The sequence below is a fragment of the Ambystoma mexicanum genome, chromosome 9 (assembly GCF_040938575.1).
Source record: "Ambystoma mexicanum isolate Mex_15411 chromosome 9, UKY_AmexF1_1, whole genome shotgun sequence".
NCBI lineage: Eukaryota > Metazoa > Chordata > Amphibia > Caudata > Ambystomatidae > Ambystoma > Ambystoma mexicanum.
Genome location: NC_090931.1, coordinates 176,218,950 through 176,244,797, shown reverse-complemented (window position 1 = coordinate 176,244,797; position 25,848 = coordinate 176,218,950). Strand labels below are relative to the sequence as shown.

Below are 25,848 nucleotides of genomic sequence, written 5' to 3'. Positions count from 1 at the left end.
AAGATTATGCCTATGGAGTTATCTAAAACCCCATAATCAAAACAAACCGACACAGGAAACACATTGAAATGAAAAGTTCCAAAGTTTAGCAAAAGAGCTGGAGGGCTCCAAGGTAGAGGGAATTAGCACATTTATGTGAATTCTCCCCAACACCACCCGCTACAGTGCACAGCACCCATCTGACTGATGCGATTCCCTCCCATGCTTGGGAGAAGTTGGAAATGTGCCCTCCTACTGGAAAGGCATGGGAGGGCACCTGGAGCGGGATGTCACCATTTGAGGTGGGGTACCACCTCTGGAGGAGGGACCCCTTCCCCGACTGATCTGCGTGGCCCTCTTGGGTAATTTTGAGAGGCTTCGACTTTATTTCCCCATGCTGTTCCCTGACCATGGTTATAGCTGGAGCCCCTCTGGGAAAATTGTGTGCGTAAGCGACGAAAATTGCCGTTTCCCCTTTGGCCAGAAGGTTTGTCAATTGCCAATTACTGCAGTGTGTCATTCTTCCTTTGCAGTCTTCAAGGCATCCGACAGCCTTGCCAAAGAGAACATTAGGCTTGACGGGCATAATGAGAGTAGCCTGCGTCTCTGGTTTAAACCCCGATTGGCGTAACCACGCGCAACGCTTAATAATGGTACCCTCAGATATGATGCTGTCTGCGGTGTCAAGACTGCTCTTAAGCAAGCAGCTGGAGACTGCCCTTCCTTCTGAAGCCACCAGAGCTAATTGAGACTGGAGGGGTTCAGGGGGTTAGGGTAATAATGCCGAGACCTCGTCCTATTTATGGCAATTGAAACTACTGGCTAATAGAGTAGAGTTATTAGCTATTCTGGTATGAAAAGCAGCAGAAGAGGCCACCTTTCTGCCCACAGCGTATAGCCCCTTACCTTCCTTGTCTGGAGGAGCCTCAAAGGCGGCTAGGGGAGTACCTGCCCTTTTCCTTGTAGTAACGACGAACGAGTCAGGTCTTAGTTGACCCCTGATGTACAGCAGGTCAGATGGGGCAGGCTTGAAAAGTTTTTCTATGCAGGGGGTTCACCGCCTGCGTCGGATTTGGTGTTTCTAGCAAGGGCTGTACATTTCGCTGGAAAGATTTTAGTAGGGGAATAAATTGAGACAGCCTTTTTATCTCCCAAGATCTTGTCAACGAAATCCTTGTCCTGTGGATCTTCTGGAGTAGATATTTGGAAGTGCTTGGTAGCTTCAATGCGTACTTTGTTCAAAAGAGGCTGATTATCTACAGGCAAGTATCACTGGGGGGGGGGTCCTTATCCCCTGGGGGAGTCGAGGTTGTACATGACAGTATCTGGGTCACTCATCGTCGTCATTATCTACATAAGGGTCTGCGGCCTCCTGACTATACAGATCCTCATGATCAGTGTCCGGGTCATAGTTCAATGATGGTGGGATCTTGCACTGGCTCACTAGGGCGAGACCTCTTAGCAGGGGATTGAACAGGGTTTAGAGACCCATAGGGTGCTGTTGTGGGAGGGGTGGAGTAAAAACCTGCGAAGTAGTTCGGGTCTTTTTAATGAAAGACTCTACTCATGACCCCATCTACAGCCTCAGATGACCATTGGGCATAACTCAGATACACTCTGTTGAGGTGGGAACCCCAAATCTTCTGGAGTGGGTGGGAGTATAGTAGAAGGCGTAGCCTTTTTCTTTAGGGCTGAAGATGGGGAATCCTGTACGTGAGGTTCCTTACTCTTGTGAGGGGCCTTATGTGATTTATCTCCATGAGGGGTCTTGGAAGAACTCTTCATAGACTCCTTTCGGACGTGCTTTTCTATTAGATGAGCTACTCCCGCCTGTATGGGCTTTACAGATTTTGACCAGGGACGTTGAATTTCGGCTACGGGCCTTCCCGAATTCTCACCCTCTGATTCACGATCTTCGGGAATATATTTATCCACGTCCGATTGGTCTTTCGACAGTCGGGATTTATCAGGAGGCGATCTTGAGTGCCCAGAGGACAGAATCAACTGACCTTTCTCTAGACATCATGCAGTGCCGTTTGCTCGATGTGTGTCGAGTCTCTGCAGTGGGTGGTGTGTTTGGTGGGGGGGATAATGTCAGCGCTTCTGCCGCCGGGTGTTGTCCCCGTAACAGGACGTTCAGCCTGTCTGTTGGGCTCAGGGGCATGCACCTGGGAAACCGGAGTAACCCCATCGCCGTCGGATATCGCAGTGTTTGCTGCCATCGCTGAAGGCACCCTCTACTTCCATGGCCTCACGGTTGCCTGGCGTAGTGGGCCCAGCATTTAGTTGATCGGTCCTTCAAAGTCTTGGGCTTGAAGAGTCTGCACACTCGACAAGAATCCTTGACGTCGTCTCAGAGGTTACAGACAAGGCGTTTATCAACCCAATGGAATTTCTTGTTGCACTTAGGGCAAAATTTAAAGTGGGTCCTGTCCATAACGGAATGACACAGCAGCTAGGCAAATGTAGTGTACGAAAAGGAGTATATAAACATTACAAAAAATGACCTCCCCTCTCCGTACTGCATGGGCCAAAGTCCGTAGCGGCCTTCCAAGGCCGCAAAGGATCCGTCGACGGGAGTCTTTCGACAGTCGTTTCTTGTTATTCACCAGCGTCAGATGTCTCGAAAGTCAGTGATTATAAAGGATAACAAAAAGAACTATCGTTAATTTGGTAATAAATGGTGATAAGCCAAAAGAGGAACTCAGCTATAAGCGTCATTCTATGATGGCGGAAAAAACAATCTGAGGGACCTCGACGCGTGATGCATCATGGGTACAGTGGACGTCACTAGGGATAGTAGTAATGGCACGCCCCGTTGTCCCTTCGAGTTGACACGTTTGTGGTTCAGGTCTTGATTGGGTTGCAACCTTCAATTGCAATACAACCTGCAAAGACCCTCAACCTCTGGCATGGACCGATCACTACATGATCCCTCTTGAGGTCAACACCAATCAGACACTGCCCAATAAACACCCCCTGGCACCAGCATGTCCCACCAGGAATAAACGCAACATTACTGCGGAAGCCCTACTACCACTGGTCCTACCTACACTCAACGCTCTCCCAGCCAACGCTGACTTAAACCTGCTGATCGACACCTTCAATGACTCCATGGCTAGAGCAATGGACACCGTTGCCCCCCTGAAAATATGCAAAGTCAAACCCAAAGCTCATCTAAACTCGTGGTACACCCCTGAGCTCAAACTACTCAGAAAAGAGAAAGCGAAGGCACATCACACTTGGAAGACTAACCCCACCGCAGAAAACAAATCCAACCTCACTAACCTATCTTCACTTTACAAAAACGAGATAATAGGTACCAAAAAAGATGTATACAACACCAGGATTGCTCAGGCAGGATCCTCCATCAAAGAATTATTTAAAATTCTGAAGGAACTTGAAAGCCCTATTGCACCTCCAGACACCTGCCTGAAAGACAAATCCTGGTGCACCAACATCCAAAACGCCCTCAACAATAAAATCCTAGGACTCCAAACTAAAATTGAGGACAAACGGCAACAAGTTCACCAACCTCGGCCTAATAATATTAGCTTAGGCTTCTCGTTTAAGAAAGTCACCATCCCGGAAGTTCAAAAAATCATCACCTCCCTGAAACCCTCTAACTGCAAAGGGGACAGCTGCCCGGCACAGATCATAAAAGATGCAGCCAGAGAGCTCTCCCCCTTCATCACCAAAATCAACCTATCCTTCACCAATAACTCTATCCCTAGCAACCTAAAACAATCGTGGGTCCTCCCACTCCTGAAAAAACAATCCCTCGACCCGGCCATACCCACTAACTACAGGTCCATCACCACAGTCCCCTTCCTATTGAAAATCCTGGACAGAGTTGCCTACATCCAAATTCAGGAATACTTGGAATCCAACCAACTGCTAGGAATACGTCAATCTGGCTTCAGACCTCAACACGGAACAGAAACCGCCCTTGTTGATCTCAAAAGCCAGATTGACGAAATCAAAGACAAAAGCAATGCCACAATCCTACTCCTATTAGACCTCTCAGCGGCCTTTGACCGGGTCATCCTCGAATCACCTTGCCACCGCAGCCCACTTCTCCTCCGCCATCACATGGATACAGTCCTTCCTGGCAAACAGAACCATGCAGGTCTTCTCCACAACAGATGCAGCAGACCCCATCCCCATCACATGCGGGGTCCCACAAGGATCCTGTGTATCCCCCACTTTGTACAACATATTTACAAAGCCTCTATTTGACCAACTGGACCGTCTGGGTGTCACCTACACAAACTACGCAGATGACACCCAGATACTCCTCACCATCTCAGGCAATTATCAAGCAGACTCCGCCCGGCTCAACAAAATATTCTCCATCATTCAGGCATAGATGGCCTCCCATGGCCTATGCCTGAACGATGAGAAGACAGAGCTCCTAATCGTTGGCTCCCCCAACACTCTAACTAAACTTGACCCTAGCTATAACATCACTATAGATGGCCACACCATCCCCATAGCCAAGTGTAAAAACCCTTGGCTTCTATCTAGATGCCAACACCAACCTTACCAAACACACCAATATGACAGCCTCAGCCGCTGCCTACACCGGCAAGCTCATCAGGGCCAGCAGACCATTCCTATCACCCAACAGCTGCCTCACCCTTGCCAGGGCCCTCAAATCAATCCAAACTTGATTACTGTAACAGCCTGTACCTAGGTGCCAACCAATCCGTACTCAACAAGTTGCAGGTAATACAAAATAACGCCTTGCGCGCAGCCCTCAACATTCCTAGACAAGAGCATATCTCTGCTACCAGGAGAGCCTGCAAATGGCTATCCATACGCCATAAAATTGATCTAAAAAACATCTGCCTCACGTACAAATCCCTCAATCATCTAGCACCACCATATCTAGTTAACAAATTCACCCTGAAACCTGCTACCAGATCCACCAGATTCTCCAACACACTTTGCTTGACAGTGCCCAGGTTCCACCTAAAGAGCTGGAGGGGTAGGCTTCACAGTACTTGCCCCCCAACTCTGGAACACCCTACCGCTCAACATCAAAACAGTCAAATCCTTCCAAATCTTCAGGAAGCAGGTCATTAGATGGCTCCTAAACAAAGAATAGCGCCATTAACACCAGACCCTGTGCGGTAACTGGTTTAGGTACTATACTTCTACAGAAAATTGTATATTATCCATATTGTATATGCTCTGTATATTGATAACTGTATATATATGTATATTCTATAAACATGTACGAAGTATGCAACACTTTGCAACGCTGTAACCAAATCCTTATCCGTCCGTCTACCCCTGGGTTTGGAGCGCCATACAAATAAAGTAAATACCAAATACTAAGTTTTGGTTCAGGTCTATACTAAGAGTTGAAGCCCTGTGTCCCAAGTGTGAGTCTTCTAAAGTCCTACCTAAGGTGGTCTTTTAGAAAACTAACACTGGTTTATACCTCTACCAGGCATAATGTAGTCAGTGTTCTTGCACAGCACTGTGGCTGAACTCCGGTCAGCAGCAGGTATAAAATGATGGCTTGCAAAGGCAAAATAAGAACTGGAGATTCAGAGAACTCACAACCACTCACTTGTTAATGTAGATTCCTCCTCTGGCTTCTCTTCCACCACCGTTTCAAACACAGACTCCACCTAATATGAAAAGTAAAATCATTAGGCAGAACAATCTGGCACAGAAGGCAAAGCTGGTTCTTGGATATTTCCCCAACCCGTATTGCCCGAAAATGTAGAAAAAAAAAATGCTGAATGCACATTTAGCTCACATGCGGCATGGTTGAAAACTTTGAATCCAAAAATGCCGAACAAGGGGAGAGTGGGTGTCCCCCACTTCCCTAGTTCAGCATTAAGGGATTTTAGGACTGCTGGGGTGGTGTCCCCGCTTCCATTTAATGCAAAGCAAGGGGACAATTGTTATCTAAACGCGGTCATCATTTTTGCTATGCAAAGCTTTCCACTCTGCTCTATCGAGCCGCCTTCTTTTTGGCTTTGGTTTTTTCATATAGATCCTTTCCCAACCCGTTTTCCACTTGGAGGACCATTACTGAGCCAATCTGGTGTCCTTTTCCTGGTTGCACACTTACAACAGCCCAGTTTTGCCTTACACTAGATATAGCCATCACATATGGTGCATGTGTTGACTTTCTAGGGTGATTAAAGATTAGTATTTCCCTGAAATAATATTGCATTTATACAGACCAGACTTGCTTTACAATTAAAGCCCAATGCACTTCACAGTCTGCCACTTTGATCACACAATCCAATAATCTGACATACCCAAATGGTCTTAATTTCAGCACTATTGAAGCACACATGCTATCCTCGTTTGTCCCACTAATTCCAGGTGTAGTTTAAGAGTGGCAGTGGGTTAGCATGCAGACCTTTAAATTCCCTTGAAACAATAGGACCTGTACTCCTTAGACATCTAAGGTCATCTGCATCTGAATCACTGTGCAAACCTTACCCGATCGAGGCTAAGAACACCGCTCTCATCCATGTTGAAATGTGCTTTGATACCTTTGGACTCGTAGTCAGGGTGTTTATGAAAGCTTTCACCAACACCCATTAGATTCACTGTAGTGAGGTTCACAGACCCAAACACACTGCAGAAACAAATCAAACAAAAGATAGTCAACTCAATGCCCGCAAGTTCATGAACGCAGTCAATCTACTTGATGCAATTTCTGGTTCTACCAGACAAAGTGAAAGGAATAAGCAAGCACAGTCGATCGAACACCAAAGGAAAGACGGAGGCGCACTCAAGTCTGCTCATGTCACTGCCTGCTCAAACACTAAACTTCTACATATGCAGCAGAGACTTGGCTCTAGCACCAAATTTGCTTCCATGTGTGGAATCTAAAAGGTCACCAGTAGGGTTTGCATTTATCAAGCTATCAATTGCACATTGCTTTTAAGACATTGTTGCACGATGTATTTTTATAGTAGACCCTACTAAATATTTACTCAATCTGTATTTTCCAAACTATTTTAAGCATTTGTGGAAGCATCTCTCAATTGGGTTGTCCTCCATTTTGTTCGTTTTTTTCCCGGAAACAAGGAGAGACACAGTAGGCGAGGACGTGCAGGATGTAGATCCATAATAGCAGCAAATGTGAGCCAACAAAATTACATATCTGGAAATCCAACCATCAAGCAGTAGTAGTAATTTCAGTAGCATTGATTGTAGCAGAACTCCCATTGAGGAGTACATTGTACACAGTAGTATATTAATTGAGAGGAGTAGTAGTCATGTCCCAAGTATGTGTCCTAGTTTCTCTTCAGGCAATAAATCATCTCCCTTCTCTGGGCAAATTAAACCCCCCCGCCCCTTCAGCTACCACTTGCTGATGGCACCCAAAATAATTTTCCTTCTGCTACTTCGCCCCCAACAACCAACACATCATTAACTGTGTAACAGTCCTCAGTCACTGGATGACTGCTGCCTGATGGTTAACGATTCTAAAAAACTGAAATCATGTTCCTACCTACTAATGCTAATCGCACACTCCCTTTGCCCCTCAGACATACTCTCACCCGAAAGACTTGCAAACTTGAGCCATCCAAGATAGTAAACTCAAACTCCAGCAGATCACTGCTGCAGACATAGCTGCTAGTCAACCAACTCAACATCAAGAAAATCTGTTACCATCTCACCCACCACTCTTACTGCTACTCTTGTGCTCAGCAAACTGGATTACTGCTAGAGTCTACTAATTTGCCTCTAAATCTAGTCTCCTAAACCGTACTACTCACGCCCGCTACAACTTAAGATGCTCTTCCCACACCTCCACTAATCGTCACAATGGCAGATGTCTAGGCAAAATTACTCCTTAAATTCCTTCTTCTCGTATACAAAGCAATTTGTGGCCCTGCTCCTCCGCTACCTGCCCACCACCACTCTGGTGTGATTGCTGAAAAAATTGTTTATATGTAAATAACAAGCTGCAACAACCAACTCCCTCGCCCCGGAACATTACTACTCATGTCTGTACATTGATGCATTTCCCAGGTCTATTTTCCACTACCACACCACACCACCAACTGATCACTTGAATGTATGCATCTCGATCCCATTGTAAAGTAATTGCCTCTTCTACTTTAGACTACTTTTGTACACCATTTCTGCTGAAAAGGTCATCCAATATTTAACACAAATAGTACGATATGTATTGGTATTTATTTGAACAGGGATTTACATTTCTATCAGAAATCACTTACAACGCATTCACAGATGGCAGAAGTATTGCCATGAAGGGGGTCTGTACAATTACATAAAGTGGAGAACAAGTAGTAAGCCAGTTTATGAGGATGTAAAAATTAGGACATACTATGCACAAAATCATATAATGTTCAGTCGGTTGTAGGTCAAAGGATCGACAACTAAAGGATCGAATGGTCAAAGGGTCGACACCAAAGGACCGAAAACAAAAGGATTGAAAAAAATGTTTTGGGGGTTCCCTCTCCACCCCCCCAACCCCTGTTTTTTTGTGGTAAAAACCACGTTTTTCCATAAACGAAAACCCCCCCAAAAATGTCCTAAAAAAAAAAAAAAAAAACACAAACGATCTTTTGTTTTCGGTCCTCTGGTGTCGATCCTTTGACCATTCGACCCTTTGACCGGACAGCTGTTCAGTCAGATAAAAATTAGAAAGTAGGGGTGTTGGGCACAATTTTCATATGTGTGATGCATCTTACTGACCGGTGTCAACCCCAGAACCTTTTGCGTGGACTTGGTGATTATTTTACATTGTCCCTAGGTGAGTGGGAATCTCCACTCTCTCCTGCCCACCCCCCACCTCGTCTTTCTCGTTTTATGGGTGACCTTTTTATGCCTCTATAGTGTCTTGTTGGAGTTAGTTTCCTATAACATTTGAGTTTAGGCTGGGTTGCTCCTTTGCTCTTCCCTGTTCATTTCTCTTTAATGTACTTGTGTAACCTACTGTTCCCAATGGGTAAATGGGGATTTTCATCCCCTTTACATTTAATATAGTGAGAACAGCACACACCACCTGGAGTTCTGGGGGATACAGTGCATCTCCTTTCTTACTTACCTGGTAACCAGTTTACTTGCATGACTGGTGGCAGTGGTTTTACCTTCGTGACTTGAGTCTTATTACTCGCAGGCTGTTAACTCAGCCTCAGTAATTCACAGGAGGGCCACCGTTGTGCTTCTTTTTCACCATTTAAGTATCCTTGTTGTTTCTGAGGCCTTCTCCTGCCATTTTAGGCGGCAACAACCTAGGTTGAAGTTTTGGCCTCGGCGGGAATCCTTTGTAGTCCCCGCCTAGGCTCCAGAGTGTCTGAGAAGGCAGGACCAAAACTCCACAGCCCTTTGTCTTTGACCTTGCCTGAAAGGAACCAACTCCCAGTAGGGGACTGGATGTCTTGATTGGTCAGCTAGACCACACCTTTCTGTAAACAGCAGGGAGAGAGTCCAGAAGTTGTGCTGTAGTTCCCGATAAATACTCTGAACCTGGAAGCTGCTCACAAGTCGACCACTAGAGCTGAATCCGAAGAGGAAGATGCAAAGAAGTCTGTAGTGATTTCCAGCGACCCGAGAGCCTGCTGTGTAACTGGAGCCTGATGCAACCCTTCCTTCCAATTGACTTGTCCGAATGCGGCAGCTACCACCCAGAGGCTGGCGGGATCCACTAGTCTCAAGAAGACCTGCATTTTGAGTCATCCCACAACATGCTACGACCTTGGTGGGCTGCAAACCGCCAATACCCTTGGATCTCAAGCCTGAGTGCATTGCATGATCTTTGGAAGTCTGAATCGGTCTGACTCCTACTGAACCTCCCGAGACGGGATTACAGTCCCTGAAGTCCCCTCACCAGAGTGCAGGACCGAGAGAGTTAAGAGAATCCAACCAGCGAGATTAGTCATCTGGCTGCTGTAAAAGGCACCAAGTCCACAGAGCCACAAGAATCTTGAGGATAAACTTTTGCTGGAAGCGTCCGCTGACTGCTGCTACAAGTTACCGTCCAGTTCTTTCGTCTCCATACCAAGAATCCAGGGACTGGGTCCTTGCTGCTGCATCCTGGAGGCATCCACTCCAAAGCTCTTTGCTCCTAAGGTACTGTGTGGGCTTGGACAAAACTTACCTTAAGTCTGGTGTGCAGCCTGCAAGGCTAAGTGGGAGATGTGTGGTTGAGAGTTTGCCCATACCACTTGCCAAAACCTAATGCTCCAACGCATTCCCTGAACACCAACTCTGAAAGTGAATACTTACTTGTTGAAGATCTCCTATGGAACTTTGTCTCTCCTTCAACTGAACCCTATCTCAACTTGCCTAGAGCTGGCTCCTAGACCACTAGCGTCCACCTTCTGCCTCCGATAGAGTAGGGAAGGACTGGATAAGAAAATGATTGTGGCGTGAAAGTATTTTTTGGTATTAGTGTTATGGTTAAATAAAGCTTTTAAACACAACAGAAAAGATAATGTGTAAATGTTTTTACAATACACGTCATATTACATTTAATAAATTCCAACAAAATATATTTAGCATATACATAAAATCATTGCATCTTGTATGAATAAAATTGTTAAAAATGATTCACTAAAATCTCATTTAAGTAAGTTACTCAAAAATTCCATTATTCTCAACCTTATATGGTATACAGTAAAATGTAGGACTGCAATTATCAGAGTATAGAAGACTCCCATTCTGATCACTTACTCATTTTCAATATCGTATCTCAAATTAAGGTAAGTTTTATGGATCGTGTCCATTTGTATACATCGAGTCAGGAGATGCTGAGGAGTTTCGATCTCCTTACAAATCTACAAAAGCATTGGAGCTATGGAATGTTACTCCATGCACCAGTTCTAGAGAATGTTGGGAGTATCTCCAATCTCAGTGACATTATAAACCCAATTACCTTCATGTGATAGTGTTTTAGATAATCGCTGGGAGATTCCACAGGAATCTCCCGTTTTAACATATACACTATATTGTTAGGCAAAATTGCATGCAGTACCCTCTGGGACCGGCACACACAATTAGGACTGCAGGTGTAAGCAAGACCAACCTTTGGTATAAGTCTGTACCACACAGTTGGTAGCGAGCTGAGCAGCCAGGCTTATCTCAAGAGTGAATGTGATCAGTACAAATAGTTACACAAAGGACTTTCAATCCCAGTGGTTCAGGTAGTCACTTATACTCAAGGTTTCTTGGTAAAACACTAATTTCACAATCATGTATAAAACATTTCACTAGAAGACGGCAACTTAATAATATAGACCAATACACTTCAATACAAAATTAAGCTTTTGAGACAGTTTGAGCTCCCCTGAAAAAGGAGCCAAATGGCAGTTCAGTTACTTAGCAGTGAGCAAAAAGGACAAAAGTAAGTAGAATAGATTATATATACTTTCTAGGCAGTGCAAATAGCTTCAGTTCACCAGAATAGCTCAATTCAAGTCAATAGGCCAGGCCAAAGTGAATGGGCTAGTGTTCTGGATAGGAAAGAGCAGTTCTGGTATCAAACGGTAAAGTCTTTGCAAAAGTTCTCAGCAGTAGTTTAGGTGAAAAAGAATCATTTGTGGGTTCACAAGCTGATTGGGCGTGCAAGTTGGGAAAGTTTCACAAACTTTCTCCGCGAGAGTGGTGCTCTCTCAATCGGGTTGGCACAGTACCTTTGTATGAAGACAACAATTGTTGCTGAAGTCGTGGTTCCTGGCAGTTCCTGCAGATCTTGCGGTTCCTGAGTCAGTTGTGTGGACAAGGATGTAGTCGGGGGACTCCTGCACGGGATCGTTGAAGAAAGCAAACAAAATGGAGTCACTTTAGTTCCAGTAGCTGTAGATTCAAGAACACAAACTGGTGTCCCTCTCCCTGGTTAAACCTAACCAGCCTTGAGAATGGTATCCAGGTTTCTTATGAGTTGGTTGGTGACACCAACTCAAAGGAAGAAGCCGTCCTTGAAGGAGCTTCTCTGTCGAATGGAGTTTGGCAATTCGGACCTGCAGCAGAGCTTCACCGGGCAAACCAACGGTCCAGTGGTTGCAGCAGCCGTCCTCTTCCAGCTAGTATTCAGTTCTTTCTGAGGAGGAAAAATGGGACGTCCCTTCCCCCAACCCACGTACAAATTGTGGAAAACGACATCACGGCCAAAGAACCTCCGACCACACAAATCTGCACCTCTGACCACTGCCCCGGAAGCCAACGCACATCATGACCATGCTCCACCTGCAAAACCAGGCCGCATTCCGCCCAAGGAACCAAGACAGAGCTGGGACCGATCGCATGGACCAACTAGACTAAACACTTTACAACTTAAGCTGCCATCGTTAAAGATGATATGACATAGCCGCGATAGACAGAAACATGTGCTGCAGCGCACCTGGATCAGACGCACACCAATCCACACGAAGAACAGGCTCAGTGCTATGACGTAGCAGACAGAGTACATTCCCAGACATGCATCGTTATTATTTCACATAGGCCAGCAACCGCATCGCAGAAACGCAAGACGCCGGTAGAGCTAGTGTATATGCTTAGAGGCTTCATGCTACTAACCCTGGAGACAAGAACCTACAGATGGACCGATGTACAAGGAACCACATTGCTCCTCACACCCCATTGCTCTATGGACCTTATGCCATAACATACAACTGAGCCAAAGTAGGCCTCAGAGCAGACAGGCGAGAACAGCTCATACAGAGTTACAAGGTGCTGAGCACACAGAACAGACCCTGGCTGGAGCCACCGCAGCCAAGGTCGCAATGTCACAATCCACATTCCATGCTCTCCAAGCCAAGGTGACACCTGCCACTGCTGCGACTACCCAAATCAAATCCCTGTAATTCTGCCTCAGCCACGGTCTCAACAGGTGGCCAGGCCGACCCGATACCATGCCAATTCCGAAGACTGAAGCACTGCTGTCCCACGTCTGGGACCCCTCTGGCAATAAAGTCGTAACAACCCAGACACAGGTGGCGATGGGAAAGGAGCGCTCTAATGGCAGTAGCAGAACCTGTCCATTGTCTTTTACTGACAGTCATACATTGTTGCCAGTACCAGGTACATCGCAGGCTGGGAGCAACGATGGCCCCAGGCCTGGGGGCTCACTGATGGACCAATCAGGACACCGGGGGGGGAGGGGGCAGGGCTAACAACTGACATTACCACACAACCAATCAATAACTCCATGTATCACTTTCGAAGTAACGAAGTAACAATTTTTAGGGACGAACCAAGCGTACCACCTGACCTCTACTCCACCAATAACCCCTTTCACTATATGGTCCTATACTGAACCTACCACTCAGGGAGCCAACCTGGAGTGGCGATAGGTTCGGGGATGAGCTTTCACATGACGCAAATTGTTATGTCACTCGGGTACAAAACGGGCCTGCGAGCCCGACTAAGATGAGAAGTTGCCTGGAACCTACGCTCCATGTATTTGTCTCTGCCTGTTTTCTTGTAGTAAATAGCATTAACTGATTGCCCTTGTGTGGCCCCTTTACTTCTTTGGGACGCGGAAGGAGTTGGGGCCTTCCGAGAGCTGGAGGTCCGCGGACCCCAGGTACGGCTCTGCCGACCACCAGAAATTCCCCTAACATTTCGTTCCAGTGGTCGACTGCCTTCCAGTCCACGAGACACGCCTTTTAAACAGTTTCCTCCCTTTCATTCCAGCCTAGCTGTCACTCACCCAGCAGGGTGGCTGTCCTTGCCCGACAGTCAGCCAGCCAATCACACCAGAGTGCATTTGGGTCTCCTGGGAAACTAAACACAGGTAGTTTCAGGCACCTCCCTCACTTCCTGCCCCCACCAGGCACCCTGGAGCCAGAGGCGGCCTTCACTCGTGAATCCTGCCAAAGGCAAAGCGAACAAAGTGACCATATCTGGTTTGGCACGCAAAGTAAATCTCAAGAAGGACCTTTCCACAAAGAAATGGTGAAAAAAGAAGACCAGGGCCATTTTGACAAATATGGCACCCTTGGATGTTTTACTGCAGCTGTGAATACAGCCCGCTGTAAATGCACACCACGGTAGTTAAGTAAACCACTGCCACCAGCCATTCATGGAGGAAAGGGTAACATCAAAATGTTAAGAAGCTAGACGAAGGGGCTACTAAGTAACCCCACCAGCACCCTATTGTAAGATAGTGTGTGCTGGGTCTAGAAAGTTAAAAATGTAAGTAAAGTCAATTTCACTTTACTGCTCTGGGAAACTGTTTATCCAAGAGAAGGTATTCAAACCTTTGGGAAATCTGAAAGCCTTCCCTGTGCCACTGCACTGAAGGTGCAGTGTGACAATGTAAAAGATGAGGCCTATGGAGTTTGTCAGGCTCCACAACCAAAAGAAACAGAGTTCAAAATCACATTAAAATACGAGTGGGACAAAGGGTCTCACTCTCTCCAGGTTAAAAAAACCAAGTCCTCAAAATCCAGCAAAGTTGCTAGGGTTCTCTTAGATGGAGGGAATTCGCAAATTTCTGCGAATTCTCCTTAACACCCATGAATCGCCTTTGAATAAAAATACTGAATTGCCTGTCTATTTAAAAACAAGAAAACAAACGAATTAAAGTATGACAGGGAATTAGAACACGTATAAAAAGGGAATGTTCAATTTGGAGTTGAATCAGACCATTCAGGTGAAGATGAAGAGCAAAAAAGGGGAATTGAACAAAAAAGTAAAGAATCAAAGAACAGAGAAGCAGATATAAAAAGAATCCTAAGTGAAAATGCAAAATGAAAAATTAGGATCAACAGGTCATCATTACTTGATAATCAAAATACTGTTGATACCCCCCCCAGAGAACACAATTGCCCATAAGGCATGTGCAGGTCAGTCACCAGGGACAGAGGTGACAGACTCTGTACAAAAAGCAGGCAAGTGTCACTCACCAGAAAGTGACATGCTGCCATATGACACTCGTGAAAATAAACAGCCAATAGGTTGCAATGTGGAAGTAAGGAGAGAGGACCCAGACAGTGGGACAGGCACAATGAGAAATTGGGGTGTGAACACTAGTTGCCCAAAGTCAGAGGGGCAGTCAGTGGCTACACTCCAAATTGGTTCTGAGCCCGGAGAATAGACCAAGTTCAAAACGAAATGGGCAAAAAAGGAGGGTAAAATGTCATTTCATATGCCTATTTGCCTAGCAAAAAGTAAAAATTAGCTAAAAAAGTAAGTCCTGAAATTATTGCAAATTCACATTTTTTATGCTTACTAGAAGGGGTTGAGGATAGGTACTATGCACCCATCACTATTGAAGAAAAATGTAATGCATTTTGCAAGGAACTCATGGTCGCAACAGTAAAGACCGACACAAATGATCACAGTTCAAATGCCAGTTTATTAAACTGTAGAGGTAGGTAGGAAAAATGCCCAATCTAAAATGAAATCTAAGATGGGGCAAGCGATAACCATCAAATAGTAAGGCTGGCCTAGTGGCGTTGTGTCAATTAAAAAGGCCTAAACTATAAAACCTATTGCCAATCCTTACAACTAAATACAAAAAGAGTGGGATAGTTCACAAGAAAGAAAGGCTTTACAAATGATAAGTCAGGATGTGGTAGCCGGGGGTCTCCCTTCCCCACGTTTTGAGTACGGGACAAGGCGGGACTCCTGTGCACAGCACACTTAGGCTTTCCCAGCAACCTTCAATGGTTAAGTCTCTTTTCTACAAAAAGTCTCTTTTCTACAAAAAGTCTCTTGCCTCCGAAGACCTGATGTGTTCAAAAAGAACATACAAAAAGTTACTTTCCAATGTACATTGGGTGATGACTTCGTTGTGCGGTCTGCCTTGCTCGCAGTGTGCTCTCGCTCCACCTTTTATCCCTGTGGGGAAGGGAAAAGGAAAGGGCTGTCTGGTGTGGGATTTTGGTCAATTGCCTTACTTTGCCTGACCCTTGTGTTGGGACAGGTCAGGTAAATGGCTCTGGTGTTAGTCTGTCGTCTTTAGTGGTGTAAGAAAGTGTTTGTGTCCGAAAAGGGGGTTAGGGGTAGCATGTATGAGTATCCTATGTGGTAGGATGGGGAAAAGGTGTTCAAGGAAGGGGGATACTGCATCTCATAAGTCGGTGCCCCACTCCGAGGTCCGACCCCACCCCCCCTCCATCCAGGTGATCCTCCCTCACTGGTCCACCCCTAGAGCTGGATCCAATAGCGATGGCTGTGTCCTGGCCACCTGGATGACTGATCCTCGGTGACTAGTCAGGGAGACACCTTCAGGTTTCTCACAATTTGCAATGATTGACAGGTGCCCAAGCAACAATAATGTCAAAAGAACTGGTGAAAAAATATCGATGATGGGAGATCTCCATAAAATCATGTAAAGGTGAGGCAATGTGAAGGCCCCGTGCACAATTTCAAGGGGGATGAAATACCCATCCAAAGTGTCACGGAGATTGACAAAGATCGACAAGCATCGGATGAGACAGGAAGTGTTGGTCACACCGATTAATGAAACGCCCTTCCTCATAGGGACAAATTGCCTGAGGAGATCATCGCCCCTCATTGATGGGGGTAAATGGGTTCTGTGGTCCTTAGCTAAAATGCCATTGAAACCTAAGAAAATAATGACTCAAAGCAACACTGTAAAAAGAATGCCACACCATTGCTAAATCAGACAGTGCAGTGGAAGTAGATCTTCACAATGGATGTGTGCCTAGTGTCACTGTCACTCATGTGTCAGGATGAAATGCAAGGAGAAAAAGAGGCAGTCTTTGGAGAGTTATTTGGACCCCAAGAAAAACTGGCACACAAATAGATAAACATGTTGCATTCTTATTTAAATGAAGAAAACACAAAGCAAATATTACTCCAGAGTTAAATCTGGAAAAACACATTTTCAACAATTGCAGAAATACACATGGGAGAAGGGCAGCCATGGATCCCTAGCCATGGTAATGGGCATTCTGAAATGATTAAAGCCACTTTGACGCTTGAAAGGATATTAGTGAAAAGGTACTCCGGCACAGACAGAGGCGATCTCAAAGTTTAAAATAAAAAACTGACACATCTTTGGCCTAGATGACCAAGTTGGGACAAAGAATTGTAGGAAGATGCATGCTAAAGGATACAATTAGCTCTAAAAGCATTCATCACAATGTGTGGATCGTGAGCGCAACACAGCAGATATTTGGGAAATGACATGCATAGAATGTGCATGGTATTAGACTTTCTAAATCATATGTCTGGTCCAGATTGGGTTGAGCCGCACCCGAATATGAAGACCAACTTATTATCATTGTGCCCAAATGACACCATATGCAATTGAGCTTCAAGTGAAAAAGGATGTTACCATTCCCACATTTACGAGACAATTTAGAGTAGCATAACAATACAGGAAGGGATAACAGATAAAAGATTCTGATGCATTTGTATTCCTCAATCAATCCATAAAACATCAGGATTAGAATGTGAATATACACCATTGATAGAGATTGGGGATGGACACATTTAAATCCTGGTGGACAATAAAGGGTGTCGACCCATTCATGTGGAAGAGACGAACAAGTTACTTACCAAACTGGTAACAAATGTATTCAGAAACTACCTTAAGTAGTAAAGAGGGACGTAAAGAGGGATGTACTCGCAGTACAACCCTGTCCTTGTGAAACACAGTAAAGGGTGGCTTAGATGAAAGAGCCTGCAATTCACTCACTCTGCGAGCAGAAGTGACAGCAACCAAGAACCGTCTCGAAGGACAGTAATCTCAAAGGACAAGAGTGCAAAGGTTCAAACGGAGCACCGATGAGAAATTTCAAAACCAAATTCAAATCCCAAACCTGCACCTGGAAAGGGGACGGCGGGAATACATTAGTCAGTCCTTTAAGTAACTAAGAAATCAAAGGAATTTTAAAGTAAGAACATTCTTCAGACGAGCGCTTAAAGATAAACAGCGCCGCCAGGTAACCTTTAATGGTACCCACTTGAAGGCCCCTGTGAGCCAAAGAAAGTAAGAAACAAACCATAGGAATGGAGCACTAAAAAGGATCAACATTGTGATCCCTGCACCAGTTGCAGCACTTACGGCAACAATACAGGGATTTTGTTGCAGGCCGCCTGGCTGAAAGCAGTACCTCCAACATGTCATCCGGGAGGTCCCAATCCCTATACCTCAAACTTTCAGATATCAAGCGTGAAGGTGGAGTCTCTTGACCCCTGGATGGAGAACCTGTCACCTCGCGAGAGAGCAGATCCTTTCGGTAGGGAAGCCGGCGTGGAGGGCAGATGGACATTTCTAGAAGGTCCAGGTACCACGCTCTCCTGGCCCAATCTGGAGCAATGAGGATCATGTGGGAACCGAACCTTCACAACACTTTAAGAATGACGGGGACTGGAGGAAGCGCGTACAACAGTGGGAATGACCAATCTATCACAAACGTGTCTAAGCTCCTCTTGGCGGAAATTCCCTTGAGTAGAATCTCTTGCACTTCCGGTTGACACTGGTGGTGAAGAGATCCACTAACAGGGTTCCACAAAGGTTGAAGATCTCCTGAAGGACCGCCTGAGCCAACTCCCCCTCGTGAGAGACCGTGCTCTGCCTGCTCAGAGCATCTGCCGCTGCATTGTCTCTGGCCAGATGAACTGCCGAGATCAGAATTTCCTGCTGGATGGCCTAGAACCAGAGCTGCATTGCCTCTGCACAATGGGAGTGACCCTACCCCTGCCCCTTTTTTGTTTAGGTATTGCATGGCCACTGTGTTGTCCGTCATGATCATGACGCTCTTCCCCCGCACAGAAGAGCAGAAAAGCCTTCATGGCTAGCCTGATGGCCATCAGCTCTAACAGATTGATGTGGAATTTGAACTCCGTAGACAAACAACCGCTGGCTGTCAAATCTTTGGCACGAGCGCCGCATCCTGCGAGGGAAGCATCCGTCACTACAGTCACCCCCGGCCACGGTTGCCAAAACAGTTCCCTCCTCATCGGGTTCTCTTCGTTGGCCCACCACAGACGATCCTGGGAGACCGAGAGTGAAACGTGAACGGGATCCAACATCTTACTGGAGAACTGTGACCACTGCATCTTGAGGACCCAATGCAGAGATCTCATCCGGAGCCTGGCCTCTGGCACCAGAAAAATGCAGGATGCCATGAGGCCGAGCAACCTTAAGAATTCGAAAGCCGGGAGACTCTGGGCATGTTGAAACTTGTCCACCATCTGCACAATGTGATGTGCCCTTACCATGGGAGGCGAACACTTCCAAGGAAGTGTCCAACACAGCCCTGATGTACTGGAGCTGTTGGGATGGTGTCAGGTGCGACTTCTTGAAATTCAGGGAGAAGCCCAGTCTGTGGAGCGCGCAGCAGGATAGACCGAGATGATCCAACGCTTGCTCGGGAGAGAGCGCCCGGATCAGACAGTCATCCAGGTAGGGGTAGACGTAAATCCCCCTGGCCTGAGGTACGCTGCCACCACCACCATTAGCTTGGTGAAGACCCTCAGGCGGAGGTCAATCTGAACGGCAGGACCTGAAACTGAAAGTGCAAGTTTCCAGACGCAAAACTCAGGTACTTTCTGTGCAATGGTTGGATCGGCACATGAAAGTAAGCATCCTTGTGGTCCAGAGACACCAACCAGCCCTGAAGTTGAAAGGCCTGGAGCACTTGAGAAAGTGCGACCATCGTGAACTTGTCCTTCCGGAGAAGTTTGTTCAACCAACGCAAGTCCATGATGCGTCTCAATCCCTCATCCATCTTGGGGATTAAAAAAATAAGGGGAATACCATCCCTTGTTCCTCTCCGCTACAGGCACCAGTTCTATAACGCCTTTCTCCAGCATGGAGAAGATTTCCTGCGCAAGGAGCGGATCCGGAAGCTTCAAAGAGGGTTTCCCCCGAGTGGATTGTCGTGAGGACGCTGAAGAAAGGGAAGGCAGTAGCCGTGGGCTACGGTATCCAGAACCCACCCATCTGAAGTAATGGCTTGCCACTCTACGAGATGCTGAGACAGCCTGCCCCCAACCAGCGAACCATGGGACATGGCCTCATAACCGACTGGAAGCGACTGCGGCAGTGCCTGAAGGCAAACAGGCAGCTGCCCGTGTGGTTTTGGCACCACGATTTCCCCAACCACCCCAGGTACTCTTTCACTGGCCCCTTTGACTAGCGGCCCCTCTCGTTCTACCAAAGGAGGAGTAGTAACCAAAAAAACTCCCCTCAACTGCTGTCCCCTAGGAGGAAAAGGCAGAGGTTGACACACAGCTGCACTCAAAGATTAAGCCGCAGCTTTCGAGGTCTGCAACCTCTCAAGGCTCCCGTCAGCCTTGCTGCCAAACAAATGTGCGCCATCAAAGGGCATGTCGAGAAGACGGGCCTGCACATTCGGAGCAAAACCAGACCTCCTGAACCACGCAAATCTGTGTATAACGGTGCTTGCAGCCATGGATCGGCTAACGCTGTCGGCCATATCCAAACCTGATTGAAGGGATTCGCACATGGCATCCTTGCCGTCCCGCACGAGAGCAAGGAACCCATCCCTTTGTTCCCCCTTGGGAATATGCTCAGCTGCAGAGAAACAATTCCAGTGTGTGTGAAAACCTTGCCAAGGTACACACGGAGTTGGCCGATTTCAAGGCCATGCTCCCAGCAGAAAATACCTTCCGGGCCCAACCATCTAAGCGCTTGTCCCTATCCGGAGGGATGGTAGGGTACTCTGCCTGCCTCGAGGTGGCCGTAGCCACCTGAACCACCAAACTCTTGCGAGCGGGGAGAGTAGATAAATAACTGGGGTCGATAACAGAAGGGTGGCATTTGTTGGTCAAAGACTATTAACAGCCGGAAGAGATTCCGGGGACTGCCAAGCAGCTGCCACCCTTTTCTGCAAGGTAAGATGAAATGGCAAAACAGGGTCAGAGGACGGACCTTGATCTAAAATGTCTGTTAGATCATCCTGCACAAAGTCTTCAGAACTGGACCAGCCCAGATACTCAGAGACCCTTGCCATGAGCCTCCTGTACGAAGACTCTGCATGAGCACCAGGCACAGGCCTACCGAATTTCACTTCCGGAGAAGTGTCCAACCCACTGACATCATGGAGGGTCAGCCGCAACGCCTCCAACTGACTGTCCCCTGAAAAAAGTGGAGCCTCATAAAGGTACCAGGGTCTTCAACCTCTGACATTTCTTCCTCTTCATAAATGTCATCCAGAGGGAGTTGAAACCCAGGCCTGGGGACGGAAGAGGGCCTGGAGGCCAAAACGGGCCGCACAGACTTCCCAGTAGCCTTCACTGGAGGATTCAGGTACTAGGCAAATTTTACGAAAAAATCCCCGAAGGCGCCGAAGGCTTAGACGCCGAGAGCATAGACAACCTAGACGTCGTGCATGCCAAAGGCTTCGGCGTCGACACATGCCCCGTGGGCTGGTACAATGGTAAAGCGTCAACGTCCGAGTCAGACCGAGTCGACATCGAGCCCACAGTAGGTAGCTGTGATCTCGCTGGGGACGAGGACCGAGACCTAGAGACACGTCTTTGCGACTTTCCAAATCCTTGTCTGTACGGGACCTCAAAGGCTCCCGATGCAAGTCGCGGCGCTGAACCGAGCCGAAGACGTGCAAGCCGCGGTACGAGACCGAGCCTGGCCGGCTTCGTCAGAAGGCGCAACCGGACCCGTGCCCTGCGATTGAAAAATTGCCAACACAGATTCTTCAAACGCTGCCCATTCCTCCGGAGTCAAGGACTTTGTTGGGCACATAACCTTCCTCGAGGCACCTTACTCCGAGGAGGACGGGGAAGGTGACCAGTGATGGCGCTTCCTAGAGTGCCGGGACAAGGAAGACGAATGGCGGGAACCACTCTGGGACCGAGAGCCCCCAGGACTCCTTCCAACGAGGTGAGTCGCTCCTCGTGTCGTTGGTGGAAACCCCTTTGGACTTCGATGTTCAGGACTAACAGGCTTAGAGCCCTCAACCTACCTGGAGCTTCCCCTTCGGCTCCCGCAAGGCCTTGGCAGTCAGCGACTAGCATTTCCAACAGTTGCCGGTGTCGTGTGACTCGCCCAGGCACCACAAAATGCGGTGCGGGTCAGTGAGCGACATTTTCGACTTGCAGTCCCGGCAGGTTTGAAGCCAGACCACGGAGTCGGAGGGGTCGAAGAGAAAGACATTGTAACGATGAACACATGAGGCGCGCCGAGTCTCACGAAGTTAACACGTTCGTGGAAAAACGGAACTGAGGCTACGGGTGCTGCGAGTCCCATTTATAACATCCGGTGACATCGCCCTCGACTCAGGCCTTCGAGGGACATCGACCCCACGCAGGACACCCTCTGCCGAAAAAATGTCTGAAATGCACAGCTGTCGACATTACATGTCAACGATGTGGAATACATTGGAGGGCACAATCCATTCGAATTCAGCATTAGGAATGGCAGTACAGAAATCTTACTATACTGCTTATTTCAGTAACCCAGTGATCCGGAACATCTCTGAAAGCTACCTGACAGCACAGGGTGAATTACCAGAATCATTGAGTCTAAGCCTAAAGGAATCTTTCAAATTCAGTCGGTCTACCCCTATGAGCCAAGTGAAATGGTATGCTGTCATCAGGATGAATGTATCCTAGTCGAATTAGGGGAATATAAAAGAGAAAAGCAGCATATTGAAGTGGAGGTCAATATTTCTAAATATTTGAGGGTAACGACTCTCCAAAGACACAGTCACACGGTTAGAGGAAAGTACAGCGGTTCCTCCATTGGAGGATTTCCCAAAGTTTTCTAAAATGGTAGAGGAGCAGATTCAAGCTGCAGATGCTTGCACAAAAGAAAAATACCAATTGAGGAGTTCAAACAGGTTTTTGCCAAAGATGCCTAGGACTGTGGGCTAATTGATTTGCATGTTGCCACACTACCAGAAGGACATGGTAGGGAGCCAGTATTTGTGCGACAATATAGGTTTCACTTGGCCTGACAATATAGGTTTCCCTTGACCTGTTTGGAGTCACGGGCTGAAATCAACAATGTTGAATCTAGAGAAATCATTCAGCCTATTCAAAGTACATCAAATACTCCCATATTAGGTGTGCTAAAACCCAATGGCCAATGGCGCTTGTGTGCAGATTTACGGGAATTAAAATGTGGCCCCCTTCCATTAGGGCCTTGCAGATTCACTGGTCAAAAGGCATTTAACACCTTACATCCCACAGCTGGATACTGGTGTGTGTGCCACTAGCTGAAGACATTCAAAATGTATTTGCATTTTCATTTGACAAATCACAATATGCAGGGGCCGGGCCCCTTTTACGTCAATAGTGGAAGTGAGTTTGGGATATTCCTGAGCAAGACACTCCCGGTTGTAGCTGAAAGAGGAACAATAGTTTATGTGGATGTGTTAAGCAAAAATGAAGATTGGAAATGCCATTTCAATGAGATTAGACATGTAGACAGTCAGCTAAAGAAGGAACAAGTTACTTACCTGTAACTGTTGTTCTCCAGCATGGGTCTGGCATGGATTCACATGCTCATGAATATTCCCCGTCGTCAGGCTGGGAATCCTCGGTAAAGAAAAAACCAGTATCAGTTTCGTTTCTGATCTGTCTTTCGTAGTAATAACCAATCACTGGTCTCTGCGTCATACTGACCACAGCCAATGACTGCCCTCTACCTAAGCACCGCCTCTGGCAGCCATCTTCAGATTTGGAAGCACGTGAAGTGGCAGTATGACCAAGTGAAGAGCCGCAGAGGGGTAGGCGGGAGGGTTCGCATGTGAATCCATGCCAGACCCATGCTGGAGAACAACAGTTACAGGTAAGTAACTTGTTCCTTCTCCAGCATGGGGTCTGGCATGGATTCACATGCTCATGAATAAAGAATACATAGCAGTACACACATGCACAACCACGGGAGGTGGCAAAGGCTCAACATTAAGCATCACATCAACTCAACATTAAGCATCTTACCTCCTCACCAGGCTCACCTCAGGCGAACAGGTTGCGCAGCACTGCTTGGCCGACCCTGGACTCCTCCCTGGAATCCCGGTCGACGCAGTAGAATTTCGTGAAGGTGTGCGTCGACCTCCACGTAGCAGCCCTGCATATGTCCAGCAGGGGCACACCAGATAGGAACGCCGTGGTAGCTGCGATCGCTCTGGTGGAATGGGCTCTCGGACGGCCAGGCAGCGGTCGGTTTGCCAACCGGTGACAGTACATGATACAGCCGGAGAGCCATCTGGAGATGGAAGCCTTCGAGAGAGCCTTCCCCTGATTGACAGGTCCAAAGTTCACAAAGAGTTGTGACGTCTTCCGAAAACCTTTCGTGCGGTCCACGTAGAACTTCAGCGCTCTAGCTACATCCAGCGAGTGCAAAGTCCTCTCAGCCGGCGACGAAGGCGACGGGAAGAACACAGGTAACACCAAGGGTTCGTTGAGATGAAAGTCCGACGGTACCTTGGGCATGAAGGAGGGGTGCGTCCTGAGCACTACCCTCGTGTCGTGGAAAGTCAAGTACGGGGCCTTGCAGGAAAGGGCCTGGATCTCTCCCACTCGTCGTGCGGAGGTGATGGCCACGAGAAAAGCTGTTTTCCACGATAGAAACTTCAACGGGGCCGAGTGCAGAGGCTCGAACGGAGGTCCCATAAGTTTGGTCAGCACCACGTTGAGCTCCCACGCCGGGGCCGGAGCCTTCACCGGCGGGAACGATCTGAACAGTCCCTTCATGAACTCTTTCACCAGACGAGACCACAAGGACGTCCGGCCCGTGGTTCTGGTGTATCGGGAGATCGCAGCAAGATGAATCTTGATGGACGCGTGTGCCAGACCAGCTTTGGCCAGCGTCAGCAGGTACGGCAGCACTTGGGGAGCCGTAATCCGTAGAGGGTTAATCTTCTGTGCGTGGCACCAGACAGAAAACCTCTCCCATTTGTGTCCGTAGCATTTAAGAGTCGAGGACGCCCTGGCCTTTGCAAGAACCTCTCTGCAATCGGCCGGTATGTCGTATCCTCCAAACTCTAGCGCTGCAGGAGCCAGGCCTGCAAGTTCAGCGACTTCGGGTCGTGGTGGAGGATGGCGCCTCCTTCCCTGGAGAGTAGATCCGCGTCCGCCGGCAGCTTGATTGGCGGGGACGCCGACAAGTCCAGAAGGTCCGGGAACCATATCTGCCTCGGCCACGCAGGTGCGACGAGGATCATCCTGCACCGTGACCTCTTGAGCTGGTTGACGAGCCGGATTAGCAGAGGCAAGGGAGGGAACGCGTAGAGGAACAGGCCCTCCCAGGGGAACGAGAAAGCATCGCCCATGCTCCTCGTCTGGGGAAACCTGCTGGCGAACCTCCGGCACTTGGTGTTCGTCGCCGTCGCGAACAGGTCGATCTGGGGTGTGCCCCACCGTCGGAAGAGGCGATCCACCAGATCCTGCCGTAGTTCCCACTCGTGGCACGAGCGCAGCTCCCTGCTGAGTGAGTCGGCGATGGTGTTTTTTATCCCTGCCAGATGAAACGGCACCAGAAGAATCCCTTGGGCGACGGCCCAATGCCACAGGTCCTGCGCCTCCTTGGACAGCGCTGGGGACCTGGTTCCGCCCTGTTTCCTGATGTAAAACATGGTGGTGGTGTTGTCGGTGAAGATCCTCACCACCTTGCCCTTGAGGGACGGAAGGAAGGACCTGAGGGCCCAAAACACTGCACGGAGCTCCAGGACGTTGATATGCAGGGACTTCTCCGTCGGGAGCCAGAGTCCCCTTGCGTGCAGATTTTCGGTGTGCGCTCCCCACCCTTCTAGGGAGGCATCCGTGGTCACAGTCACCTGGTGGGCTGGGGTCTGGAAGTCCATGCCCGCCGTCAGATGCGCGCGGGTGCCCCACCACCGTATCGCTCGTCGGAAACTCTCGTCGAGCTTGATCCTTTCCTCGAAGCTGCCCGTCGTCTGGATCCAGCGCGCATCCAGGAACTCTTGCAACGGGCGCATCCGGAGC

General features: G+C 47.9%; 1 protein-coding gene across 2 annotated transcripts in view; it reads right to left on the bottom strand.

Annotated features, from left to right (window-relative positions):
- HYOU1 (hypoxia up-regulated 1) overlaps positions 1-25,848 on the bottom strand; it is a 485,286-nt gene that overhangs the window by 149,307 nt on the left and 310,131 nt on the right. For both annotated transcript variants that reach the window (XM_069614392.1, XM_069614393.1), the window contains exons 14-15: positions 6,451-6,589; positions 5,561-5,621 (exon numbers count right to left, since the gene is read on the bottom strand). In XM_069614392.1, coding sequence (XP_069470493.1) covers positions 5,561-5,621; positions 6,451-6,589 — 200 coding nt within the window. The remainder of the gene's footprint in view (positions 1-5,560; positions 5,622-6,450; positions 6,590-25,848) is intronic.